The sequence below is a fragment of the Typopeltis vanoorti genome, chromosome 6 (genome assembly GCF_054136105.1).
Source record: "Typopeltis vanoorti isolate ZY-2024b chromosome 6, IOZ_Tvanoo_1.0, whole genome shotgun sequence".
Classification (NCBI taxonomy): domain Eukaryota; kingdom Metazoa; phylum Arthropoda; class Arachnida; order Uropygi; family Thelyphonidae; genus Typopeltis; species Typopeltis vanoorti.
Genome location: NC_143554.1, coordinates 20,812,435 through 20,826,979, shown reverse-complemented (window position 1 = coordinate 20,826,979; position 14,545 = coordinate 20,812,435). Strand labels below are relative to the sequence as shown.

The window sequence follows — 14,545 nt, the reverse complement described above, 5'->3', positions numbered from 1 at the left end:
CCCACATCTGGATTACTGTGCTCAAGCCTAGTCACCTGGGTTTCTTGGGGATGTGGAAGCAGTGGAGTGGATTCAGAGGCGAGAGACCAAGAAGGTGAGTAGCCTGTGGAATGTGCCCTATGAGAATAGATTGAAGGTGTGTGGATTGCATTAGTTGGTTGATAAAAGAAAAAGAGGGGATATGATAGAAACGTTAAAGTTGCTTAAAGGATTTTATAGGATAGATGCAGAGAAATGTTTCAGCATTTGGCTAGAAGGGACCAGAACAATGGATCATCCCTGGAAGTGGAATAAAAGTGTAGTCAATAATGGTGGGAGGACTAGATTTTTAGATTGTGGGGATCAATTTGATTTCCCATGACGAGTCTTCGGACTCCATGGAGGTGCCTGTGTAATAATAATAATAAACTAACAGTCCTTAGAAAAGAACTCAACTGAAAAAGTAACAACTGAATTTTTCTAACCATTGCTAAATAAATTACATTTCAAATTGTATGGTCACTTTCACCAGCAAACACTGTTTTAGTAAAATCACTATAATAAGCAGCCTGGTTGGCCGAGCGGTTAGCACATCCACTCTCCAGCCAAAAGGCTGCAGGTTCGATTCCATCTGTGTGCATGGATGTTTGCAATTGTCTGTGGAAATACTAGTGGTGAGAGGTAGATGGCGTTGGTGTAGTTGCAGCTAGTTGTTATTGGTGGATTGAGTGGTGGAGACAGAGATGTAAATTAGGTATCCTCCCTCGATGAGTCTTTGGACTCCCTGGAGGTGTCACGTAGTAATAATAATAAACTATTGACCAACTATAACTCACCATGGTATCAATCCTATTCTGAATAAAATTATTAGATGCAACATCTCAATTTCAAGAAGAATGGACTAAAAGCCATCGAAAAAGTGACATCGTTACAAGAAGAATCACTGAAAGTCTGTTTGAAAATAAATACAAATAAAAGGAAAAAATGAGAATCAACATGAACAAAGCACCAAGTACAACTGAAAGTGGAAAAATTGAAACTGTTTCAATTTTACATATCTCGACAATGTTTTATTGCAGATGGAGGAGCAACTAGAGATGTTGACATAAGGATTCAAAAGGCATGAGGTGCATATGCTAAACTCAGTAAACTTAGTATTGAAAATGAAAAATATTCGCACAGATACAAAATAAAAAATATTTAATGCATGTATTAAATACAAACATAATTCATAAACCAACATCTGTGGAGCACACTTCAAATTTGGTGGCCACAAATTATTACTAATGAAGACTTCTGGAAAAGAACAAATCAGCAAAAAGTCAACCTTGAAATCAGAAAAAAATTTAGATGGATTGGACATACACTTAGGAAAGCTCATTAAGAAATCATGCAGCCTTAGAATGAAATCTGCAAGGAAAGAGAAAGCCTGGCCATCATAAAAATACATCAAGAAGAGAACAAGTTTAATGGAATGCAAGAAAAGTTTTACTGAGCTAAGCCAATAGCAGATAAGGAACTGATGGAAAGCATTTACAGACTCTCAATGTTCCTGATGGGAAAGAAAAGTGACATGCCACTGTAAGCTATTGGATGAAACACTGGTCATTATCAACTGCACACTGCAAGATCAGCAATAAACATGGGATGAAATTGCAAATGAAAGAAAAACATGTCAACTATATTTGTTTTCAGATTTATGACTGAAACTTTGAAGAGAAAAGTTGCTGACAAGTGGTCTCAACACAAACCAAGAGAATACCAGCAAAGCAGCTTACAAGAGGACCTACAAAGAAAAACTGCTCATCATGAGAATGAATGAAACTGCTGCCATATTTCAAATATTTTCAAATAGTTCACAATCTTATCTCCATATTTGAAATATGAAGATAAGATTGTGAACTAGAATAGTCAAACTCTGCCATCAAAACCACCCAACTTCTCATTCAAAAATAAATAAAAAATTATAATAATAATTCTAGCTTTAAGAATCAAAGGTTATGCTAATGATGATAATGGCTTTCAAGAATAAAATGATAGTGATACTACAGTAAGTTTCTGAAGGATTTTGTGCCTAAAAATTCATGTGTGCAGCCTGAGTATCCATTTGCTACATTTCATATGAAGTATCTCATTATACAGAAATCTATGGATGCCAATTACTTGCTTGCCCTTGTATACAATCCTTTAATGATCTCTCCAAAATTACTTCAAGGTGAATCCCATCCACAAAAAAAGATTGTAAGTGTATTATACATCGGTACTGTGAGTGGTCCAAGGGTTTGATAATCCAGAAACCTTGCTCCAAACACCAAATAAAAAATTTTTATGGCATGTTTGGCCTCCAATAAGTAGGATAGTGGTCTCCTGCTGGGCAATAAAATTTATCTACCACTTAATAAATGTTCTCTAAGTGTTGCAAGTTTTTTCCCTTGGATATACTATAAATTAAAGATGACAAGAAATTATATTTTTAGTTGCATCCTTAATCCAAGTGTAAGCACACAAAGTTTTGCATGAAGTATATTCATGACTGGGCCTATTTATATATAGCAGCTAATGACTTCACAACAATTACCTAAGTATCCCATTATGAAATCAAGAATATAATTCCTTGGCATCTTTAATTTATAAATGTTCTCTAAGTTTAAAGAACTACCCTGAGGAAAACACTTCATTACACTTCAGCACAGAAACCTTGTAGTTTCTGTGATGAAGTAACCTGATTTATCAAATGCATCAGCAGTGATAATGCAGAATGCAGATTATGTTGAGATCTGTAAATATGTTCTGTTAAATATACGTTTGGTTTAACCATAAGAATACAGCATGAAGAACTTTTGAAATGATCCTCATATAATGAAGTTGGTCCTTCAATCCTTTGAGCTTATTACAGGATGCTGACTATCTAAATGAGTAGTTTTTATCAATTAAGTAAATGTGATGGAATGAAACTTCTTTTGTTCTATTGTATACATATGGAGAAATTGAATTATACACATATGAAAAAATTGCAATAACTTAACTTCCACTGTTCCCAAAGAGTTTAGGTTAGGAACTTAATGGAGCAACTTTTGGCTTTCTGCTGAAAAAGGATACATCACCTCTGTTTTAGAGTTTTAATATGTACAGAAGTTAAACAAATAATTGCATCTTGCTTTACTACACAACACACGCACACACTTAAGGCAAGCTACAAAGCAATGTCATACCAAAACTGATAACATAACCTCAATACAGCCTTTTCCCTAGATGCTACAACATGTATGACCTCTTGAACAGAACAATATAGCAGGAGAACAAAATTACTGACAGAAATTAAAATAATAAATTATTATTTTATCATAATTTATTACTTATTTTTAAGTTATTTTTATTTTTTGCAAATACTTCGATTTACAAATGAGAAAATTGTTTTAACCATCAATATTTTATATATATGATTATTATTTTTTGTTGTTGTTAAAATTTTTATTTAACAGGTTTAAGGTCTAAGAGAGAAATATAAATAATGAGAAAATGCATAATTATTAAATGTCTAGTACAGTCAACTCATAATATAACAAGCTTGATGAGACAAGAGAGAAATTGTTATAGAGAATTTCTTTTAGTATAGCTACTTACTAAAGCAAACAGTGGTCTGTTATAGTAAGACCATCTGCCAATGCAGCAGTGTCTGCTATAATAAGAGTTGAAAGTAAAAGATCTTCAGAAAGATCAGTATTTTTTAAAGCATTGCCCTTTTAGTCTCATACATCATACCAGCTGAGTACATAATTAAAATGGATAAAATATTACTGACTCTACTTAGAAAGGAAACACTTTTTTTAAAAATGCATGGACAGAAAAATGATCATATGAACTTAATTACAAAACATTTAAATCTAACAACAGTCCATCGTCTACTGAAGTACTAATGAAATATTGGCAATGAGTTTTCTTGCAGCATGAAATTTCCTTTTATATGGAGTACTGAAATCATCTATTGAGGTTTCTGAGAGCAGTATTTAAACTTTAGAATATACAGAGATTAATGTTATGCTAAGGAAGTTGAAACTGAGTTTCAAGATTATAGTTATATATATAACATTATATTATTTTCTAGTAAATATACTATATACTCAATTTCTTTGAAAAAACTTTTGTTTAAAATCATGTTCAATAAAGAAATTAAAATTCCATTTTTTGAAAAATTTATTTTTTGCAACATACTAAACGAAGGCCATCCTTCCATTTCTTAACTACAAATGAGGACTTCTTTGAAGAGATGAAGTAATGAAGCCGAAAACAGTGCTGTCTGACTACAGATGATAGTGCATGATAGTTTCTTTTATACATTTAAACAACTTCTTAAAATCTTTACAATTATTTCCAACAAATATCAGTTCATTTTAGAAAGTAAATATACACTATTCTCCATAATTCTCCACATCTTTTTTGTCACTCCTATCACCATTTCCAAACACTGAATCATCTGATGATTCTAATAACTCTTCCTCAGCAAGACTTTTTTGATATTGTACAAATTGATCTGTATCTGTTTCTTCATTTATAAATTCCATGCTATCACAGAGCACATCTTTAGAACTGTTAGTAATAACTGTTTCAACTGCTGGTAACTTATTTCCTGTATGATCTTCAAAATTGGTTTCAGCATTCATGCTGATTGTAAAAGGACTATTAGTCTCAGTTTCTCCATGACCTTCCATCACCTGTATGGGTGATGCATTTATTCCTTTAGTGAAAACATAAATCGGTCTTCGAAAGCCTAGGGAAAAAAATAACACATTGAACTGCATTTTGAATAATTACTAAATATGAATTCAGATAATATGATTATTGACACAATGACATTATTTATAACTGAACAACTTACTTCAAAGAAAAAATAGTTCCATTTATACTATATCAAGGATAAAAATCAAACACTTATGTCATACTCTCTACATCTATTTGATGTGCCAACATGCAAAGTTGCCTTTCTGCAGAGTGTTCCTTTAAGGATGATTTTGTGATTTGAAATATTAGAATAATAAAGTTATATATAGAAATAACATACTTGCAATTTAAAGATAAGAAATATACCAACAGACATAAGATTAACCAATTCATCCTGTGAAATTAGTTTCAAAAGATAAGCGTACTTCGGTAGTCACGAACCTTAAAGGATTGAGAAAGACCAATTCAGATAAACAGCTGCATTTACCAGATTATTCAAACAAAAAGAAAAACGTTCTGTGAGCTATAAAGAGAACCATAAAATGAGTCAGACAATAAAAGCAATGAAGGAGATGATAAAAGAAACTTAAGGATATTTTGCAAATCTGGAATATTTTCCATAAGTGTATAATAGAACAGCAACAAAAAATTTTTCAAGGAGCATGCAATCAAGAGTGCATATCAGTACTTAATGTAGAAAGATATCAGAAACCTCATGTGTGAAAGAACAGCAGCATAAGATGATGCTTAACCAGAAATGTTCAAATATGGAAGCACAGAGGTTCTGCTTGTCTATAAAAAGGGAAATAAAAACAATGCAAGAATAACAGAGGGATTTATATTTTTGAGTGTTTCAGGTAAGATTTATATAAGCATATCTGAAAAAAAAAAGAGTAATAAAAATTATGCAAGAGAAATTTGGGAAAGAATGAGCTACAGTCAGGCAATATAATGGATTATCAGTATCAGATTTTTGCTTTACGGCAAATAGATGGAATATTATGGGAATATGACAGCATGGTTGGCCAAGAAGCTAGCACATTCACTCTTTAACAGGTGTAGGTTCAAATCTCATAATGGGTATGGATGTTTATGATTGTCTTTATCTGGGAGATGAACTTCATCTCCCAGCATGAGACAACTCCATTCATTAAAGATCTGAAGTTGCTCGTAGGGATTATGCAAAAAAAATGTTTAAATACCAAAAATATATAAAATTAATAGAAATAGAAAACAAAACCTCTAGCATACCAAATCCTCTTGTATTATAGGTTTACAACCATTTACTGGTGGGAGTCTCAAAAAAAAAAAAACTAGCATGGATTTGCATTTAAATTTGTAGATATGGAAGAAGCATATGACAAGGTGCAATAGAAAAGTTCTTCAGAACACTACACATATCAGATAAATGGCACATTATACAGAGCAATACATGGTCTATATTGAAGTTGTATGTTAGTAATTAGTAATGAGGTACAGGTGATGAGGAGAGCCTATAGAATATTAAGACTGGTCACATTTTGATATCAGGATGCTATAAAATATTTAATGCCATTTTAAGATACTGCATTTAAAAATGTATATAAAAGTTCTTTCAAAAAACAACATCTCTGCAGCAGAGATGCTGACAAGTTTTTTTCTGGGAAATTATACTTCTATAAAACTGAGAATTATAACCAGTGGCCAACAAGAACTAGAACAGCAATGTAACTTAAAATGAGCTTAGGGCAACTTTTATTATTTTAATCAAACCATGGTAAGCAAAATAGGAAGATATTTAATCACACTTTGAAGCCTTATCACACATAAAATAATGAAGTATAACCTGAAGTACGTAAGATCTTAAAGTACAACTAGATAACTACCTTTTACAGGATGAGGTGGCTTGCCAATAAGTTCACAGGTACTAAATCCCACTTCCTTGGATAACAAATATTCATTAAATTGTTCTGGTCTCAGCTTAATGGAATAGTAGTTCTTGTATGTAGTTTCCTGCAACCAAAATTTCAATTAAAATAATAATAAACCAGTACATTTTAAAATTAGTGCATATTATGTTAGAGTTCATGATGCTCATTTTTTTTTGAAATTCACGCTAACATTAAAATTATAGCCCAGCCTTCTAATGTATCAATAATGAAAGTATAATCCTTTATTTCAAGCCACAGTTTTTTTTTTTTGTTTGTTTGTTTGTTGTTGTTTTAAACAGGCATGACACCAAAATTAATATTTTTGGACCTCAAAATTCATTGCAATCATTATTAATTATGAATGCAATATACTTCCAAAATTTTGAGATAAGTATGAAAAGCTTTTTGACATTTGTCATGGAACCTCAAAAATATAAATAGAATAAAATTTTCCAAGAGAGGATCTGAGTAACAAAAGGTAGATAAAATGCATAAACCTAAAACTGGAAACTTCCATTATGGTGTAATGACTATTTTGATGATAATTACTGTAATAAGAAAGCATAGTTTTGGCAAATTGTACTCACGTATGGGTACTTTTTATCTTTTTTAATTCAGTCTTGAATGCTGGAATAAAAAAGCTGGTATGTGGTAGAATGACAAAAGAATGCAAATCGATGAGAATTTATAGACTTATTATCTACTCAGATTTACCAAGAACAGAGCAATGCTACCTGAATTTAGTGTTTTGAAAGTCCATAATGGCAAGACAAAAGTGACATTAGACAAAGAAGTGGAATTTACTAGTATATGCGACAAGTATGTTACTCTATTATATAAGAAACTATTGCAGATTTCTAATAATCACAGCCAATTTTACATTTTCATCATGATATTCATGTTCAGTACCTCAAAATCCATAAGAAATGACTAAATTAATCTTTGGAGCATGACTTTTGTGAAATTTTGTTGTCCAGTGTTATATGTTTTAAGACTTTATGAATATTTTAAATATATGGGAGCTTAAATGCTCAGAGAAGAATTGAATTTATTTTCTTGGATAGTGTCAATAAGTGTGCCAAAAAACAGTGAAGTCGATTAGTCGTTCAGGATATTGGTCTAAAATCTGGTTTTGAGAATTGTGATTTGCCAATTTAAAATCATGGCAGAATATTTATATGCATTAAAAAATGTTTGTAAGCTTTATTAATGTTAGAATAAACAACATCATTTAAAAATGAATAGCACTATGATCATATGAATACATCAATTTCAAATTATTGTTTAATAAAATGATCACTCAAGCCAACATATCATATTTTAAAATTAGAGTTAGGCAACACACTTTTTTGTGTGGATCCCACAACATGAATACATGCAATCTTGAGTATGTTAATGTAAATTCAGGGTAAAGACAGGTGCAAACACAGAGGTTTCATAATAAAAAGTCATTGCTCTTTACAATGGCAGTAAATTTTCTCCAAATGAGCAATAAATAACTTTTTTTTTTGTTTTAAGTCATGTAATCTGGAATGAGAGGTTCTTTAAATGGTTCCATCCTCTTAGTTTAATGATGAATTACAGGGATGACTAGAGAGCAATTCCAGGTAGAGAAGGCTATCTGCATGAGACTGGTAAAAAATGTAAAATAATAGCCTTCAGCTATATGATTATATGAAAGAGCTGAGGCCTTTTCTCTATCTCTCATCCTATGTCTTTTCTTTCTCCTAATACTATCAGGCTCTCTTGCACCCCTATACTATATATTTGTCTATACTCCTACTCTAGGCCTGTGATGAACACCCCCCCCCTTTACTTTTTCACCTCAATAAAAGTTGAAAACCTGTGTGGGTAGTGGTCTTCCCATAATTCATAGCATTATACACACCCAAAAGAATGTATTCTTTGCATTATGGAATATTAAGGCAATTAATGCGAAGTCATTAGCCTCTACTTACATACACGTAGCTTAGTCATGAAGATACGAGATCTGAAAAAATCGCGATCTAACAATGAAAAAACAAATTTATAATTTCAAAATTATTTTTATTTTTCAACATAATCTCCCTTAAGACTAATACATTGATTCCAGCGATGCTCCAGCACCATTATCCCGTCCCTGTAGCGGTTTCACACACTTCGACTCGCCGATCATTCAACATATCATGCATGATCTATGATTTCTGGTGTTATTACACTTTTTGGACGTCCTTCACGTGGATTAATTTCTTTTGGCATTAAACCTTTTTCTTATAAAAGAATTTTATAACTGCACGATACTCAATTTTATCCATTTCAAGGGATACAGACAACACTTTTGCTTCAGACACCTGTATAAAACAAACTACTTGATGGAATGACTTGCAATTTCACATGGATGCTTATGACAGATGTACCAACTTAAAAAAATCTTGCCGATAGTGTTGCCATCTATGGTCGAAGCCAAGAACTTTTCAGACCACCCTCTTACTTCACACACAAACTTTGTTTGCTAACACCTTGATAAAGGATTAAACAAGAATACAATTTCTTAGCATCTTTATTTTAACTTATAACCAAGTGGGAAAAAAAAAACTTTGAATGACAGGATACCACATATGGTATCAATGACAGAATCATATTAAAAATGAAGATATTAATAAAGATCTTGATTTTTTTTTTTTCCAGGATGTGCGAGCAGAGCTTATCTCAGCCAATGCAGTAAAACAAAATGGGAACCTAGCCAAACAGTGTTTAATGCCAAGGGGAAAAAAATAAATAAATGACAGACCATCTAGGTCACCGCTTCCCAAACTGTGGGCCGCGGTCCCCTTGGGGGGCCATAGGTTTTGTTGAGGGGGGCCGTGAAATAATGAAAACAAATTTAAAATGTTTTAAGACTAAGTAGATTTTTTTTATTTTAAAAGAGACATATTTAACTTTTATTATTTATTATTTCTTTTTTGTTATTTTTTATATTTTAATGGAAAAATTCACACATTGGTGTTGGTTCACAAACTTTGCTTCCTGCGTATTTTGGCGCTTCATGAATATTAGTAAATATTGCTTATTCATATGTTTCATTTCAAAGCAGTGGTTAATTGTATTTACTTCGAATGCTCTCCTGGGAAGCTCCAAATCTTCCTGTTCCTTTCATCATTCGTAATCAGGGACTGTTGATATTGACTTTATATACATATCAAAACTCGTTTTATATTATCACTGTCATCCGAGCTAGTTTTCTGTTACCAATAAAAGTTTTGCATATACTTCACACATGAAAAAAAGCTTAAACAAGTTCATGTGGGGATATAGTAACTCCCTTGCAGTGGTAAACAACACGCACTCCCTAAAAGCCACTGCAGAGGCAATAAAAACAAGTACTTTTATTATGCCAGTGAATAAGGTATGGGGAGTCTGCATAATATATTTCTCAACAAATAGTGCAATTAGAGACAACTGGGATAAAAACACACTAATTAATGAATCACATGTCCCCTCATACAGAAACTGTGCTGTATAGACTGAAACAAAACCATATGTTGCATGGACAAACACAGTCTAACTAAAAACTATTGTTATTAATTAGATGTGCATGAGTTCGATTTCCCAAGGCAGCAATAAAATTCAACCGAACGTGTTAAAATTCGTAAAAGTGTTAAAACTAAGTAATATATATATATATATAATGAATGTTATGGCAGTTTCACATATGGAATTCGGTTGAAGAGAGTTAGCATTTCAACTCAATCGTCAGCTATGCTTTTATCTTTTATCTTTCGATTGTGCGATCTTTTGTTAATACCGCACCAATCATATGCACGTTTTAATAACCTGCCTTTGCTGTCTGTTTCACGTTAGGCTTAATTACCTTAAAGGGAGAAAAGTCACAAAAGAGAAAAATGTTCCTGGTTCCCTTATTCAGGTAATATTCACTAATTTCATGTTATCAGTCTGTGGTGTGTCAGTATCGGTAAGTGGTGATATTATTTGATCTATTCTACGTTAAAAAATTTAACCCCGAGATGGATAAGTGGCTGATAAAAAATAAAAAAAAATTCCCGCGAACAATCAGAAGCAGACTCAAAAAAAAAAAGGACAGTATTTCATATTTTACCAGAACAGCCCGCATCGTCTTCAGAACCAAACGGTAAGAGGCAAAAAATGTAATATAAGTATTTGATTTTTGCAATATTCGCTGCATATGTTTTGTACTGAATATAAATACAATATATATTATAATAATATATCTCTCTATTACGATTTTTTTTCGAGGGGGGCCGTGAAATATTTTAATTTTTGCAAAGGGGGCCCTGACATTCAGAAGTTTGGGAAGCACTGATCTAGGTGATACAGTTAGAAATACAATAGAAAATCAAGATATAAGATCTGACAGATTAATTTTAAGGGAAATTGTTGACAAGAAATTAATGATAATGTATATTTTTTTTTATTTAGTCACTGATTCCTGTACATCCCTTGACAGTAGGTATCTGGAATTAGATTTATTTATTCGTATTGGGTTTCCCTCCGTTCCTCGACTACTCCCCTTAGGACTGGCCAAGCCATCCTAATGAGGGATAAAGTAGGTATTTTTGACTGTAACCTGTGTGTTAACAGGGCCGGTTTGACTGCTTGCAGGATGAAAAACCTCCAGATAAACTGGGGGAAAAACCCTGCTGTCCATGCCCAAGACCGGCTAATTTGGCTTAGCTGAGAAGGTTCCTTAAGCTCCTCATGTCGGCAATGGGAATTGAACCCAGGATACTCCTTCCCCAGGCATATGGTTGCGAAGCACATAGCCACTAGGCTAGCCGCGCAGTTGGAATTTGATGATTTGCTTGAAGAGTTACTTTGTCATAAATCTATTTTTAATTTATTTTTCATAGAATATCCAAGATAGCAACACTGTTTTCAGAATACTTTATGTACATTTGTTTGATATAGACCAGATTCAGTTTTGTAAATTCATCTGCTAACCATGTTTATTTCTGCTGTAAAAAATATAAATTATTTATTTAATTAAGAGCTGGGTATTCAAATATCACTACTTGTGTTCCTTGGCAACCTAATTAGACCTTTTAAAGAAGCAATTTCCTATATCTCTAACATCCCAAGAAATAAATTTCTTCATAGTAATACAAAAATAACTACAAGTGTTACATGTATTTCAGACTTCAAGGCATCATAACCAATACATACCATAACTAACACACATGTGAAGAATTCTGCCAATCCATTTTATGGAATAAAAGTCACTTATCTATTGTGTTTGGTCAGTATGAACAAGCAGTTCATCACTCTGAAAGATGTTATTCACATAAGCCATATTTCTGAGAAATATTAAATTTTATCCTGGCTTTTATATTAAATTTATGTTTCATTCCAGATTTTGTTTTTGGTGTATGCCAGATATAATAGGGTAGCAAAATTTCATGACTAGTTAAACTTCATGATTAATACCATTTATACTATACAGATTAACTGCTTTGAGAACAGTTTCTTTTCACAATCAACTTTCTTCCAAAATGATTTGTCAGCTCAAATTTTTGATGATTACATTTCTATTTTCTAAAGTGTTACTAACCCTGGTTTGGTCTTCCCTTGGTTCTTTCCTCACCTTCCATAATTGTTTTAAAACAAGGGTTGAAATAAATATCCAAAGAATGAATCCTTTTTGATCATCAGACAATTATTCTGGAGTAAAATGAAATTTTTTTGTAAATATATTTCTGTCCTACTGAAACAACTGATGTTTAGGTTCTAGGATATCTCTCTGAGGATTTAATCCAGAAGAGCAATTTTTTTTCCCCTTCAGTAAATCATTCCAATTTGGAGCAAAAAATTTCATTCAGAAAATAATATTCCATCTGAAAAAAACATTGCATACTTATTATTAAAAAAAAAAAAAAAAAAATCCATGACAAAGCATGCACGCACAGAGAGAGACCCTTCTATTTTGTATTTCAATTTAAATTATCAACATTCTTTTTCCTTATTAACAGTAAAAATAAATTATTAAAAGTAAAAATAAATAAAGAAATACTGTTTTTGTGCCATATTTATTTCACTCTCATAACTCTTAAATTAATCCTGAATAGTCAAATAAAAATTTTTCTGAGCCAGAAATATATCTTCAGAGGAATAAGTAAATTGTTCCAATCCAGACAAAAAAATTCACAATAACAAACATTTATATCCAGGATTTTGTGCAATTAGGAATTTAAGTGTTCGGAGATGAACATTTTATTTTGGTTCAAAACTATTTCAAAAATCTGCTTTAAACACAAAATTCCATTCTGTTTAGACTAATTTTACATTCTTACTATCCAGAAATATGTTCATGCAGATGATCCATTTCTGGAAAATTGTTTTTAATATAATTTGAAACTTCTTTCTGAACAAATTCTGATCCATAAGTTACAATTAGTTTAAAGATTTTCTTATAAACTGCTAACTTGGTCATTTGCTGATTTCGCTTTTCTTTCATATAAATTTATTCAACAAACTTCCCACCACATTAGGTATATTTATTTTATTAAATATTTCCATATTTAATTTGCTATCCTTACTAACAATAATGCAGAAATAGCTAAAATAACGTAACTTGTTCTACAGATTCATTACAGAGAATGCAGTTGAGGTTTTCTGCTTATTTTCATAGTTTAAATCACCGACTTTCACACCAAATTCCTTACAATGAGTAAATTGGGAAAAAAGATTCTTCCAGACTTCAGAGTTAAGATTAACATCTCATATTTGAATATTAGGTTTAATATTGCTTTTATTAATGATGTGATCTATATAGATTTATAAACATCAGTTCAGACAGCAAACAATTCTGTCTTATTGCATTAGCATCAAAAATATCTCCTATAGATTTGCAACTTGTATATATACTATATATCAATCTGTATAAATTCCTATTTATATCAACAGATGGAGTGTTTTGAACAGTTTTTTCCTCTTAGTATCATATGCATGTACTTTTCACAGCAGACAGTATAGAGATCTATATTATATTTTCCTGATTTCCTAGCTACTAGTTGGAGATTTAAAAAAAAAAAAAATTGCCTTGGCAACATGTCTGGCCTAAATATAACTTTGTTCTACACTTTCTTCTTTCAATTTTTAAGTCTTTTCTCAAGACTATTTGCATAAACCTTTTCATGATCACTCAGTAGAGAAATTCCTCTACAATTCACACATTTGATTTTATTTCTCTTCTTATAAATTGGCTTAATGAGAGCTCTACTATTTTGAGTCAAACAGCTTCTAATGCAGATGACTTTCCACACACACACACACACACACACACACCTGAATGCACCCTCTAAACAACTTTGCTGTTTTCTTCTTTGTAATTTTTGCCCCGGCCTGATTGGCTGAGTGGTTAGTGTATCTGCTTTCCAGCCAAACGGCTGCAGGTTCGAATCCTGCCGTGGGCATGGATGTTTATAATTGTCTGTGGAAGTGATAGTGGTGGGAAGTAGATGCCGTTGGTGTAGTTGCAGTTGGCCAATTGAGTTGTAGAGTAGGTACCCTCCCTCAAATGCAGTTGATGCTTTCTGCTTATTCCCTGCTTATTTTCATAGTTTAAATCACTGACTTTCACACCAAATTCACCAAGTGTATCCACTTTCCAGCCAAAAGGCTGCAGGTTCGAATCCTGCCGTGGGCATGGATGTTTATAATTGTCTGTGGAAGTGATAGTGGTGGGAAGTAGATGGTGTTGGTGTAGTTGCAGTTAGCCGATTGAGTTGTAGAGTAGGTACCCTCCCTCGATGAGTCTTTGGGACTCCCTGGAGGTGGCATGTAATAATAATAATATTTACTCCAGATAAAACATATCTAGATGTTTAGTTTTTTTTAATTCTTCTTTATGATCTCAAATTCCTTTTGCAATATTTTTTTCCCCCCATTTCTAAACTTTCTAATAAGTAGCCGTGCATAAACCT

The 14,545-nt window shown here is 32.3% G+C and overlaps 1 protein-coding gene across 1 annotated transcript in view; it reads right to left on the bottom strand.

Annotated features, from left to right (window-relative positions):
- Positions 1–4,155: 4,155 nt before the first annotated feature.
- Positions 4,156–14,545, bottom strand: part of LOC150105324 (7SK snRNA methylphosphate capping enzyme-like) — a 65,808-nt gene continuing 55,418 nt past the window's right edge. Inside the window, exons 3-4 of the mRNA XM_090394703.1 lie at positions 6,564–6,690; positions 4,156–4,747 (exon numbers count right to left, since the gene is read on the bottom strand). Of these exons, the coding sequence (XP_090250829.1) occupies positions 4,389–4,747; positions 6,564–6,690 (486 nt within the window). The 3' untranslated portion in view covers positions 4,156–4,388. The remainder of the gene's footprint in view (positions 4,748–6,563; positions 6,691–14,545) is intronic.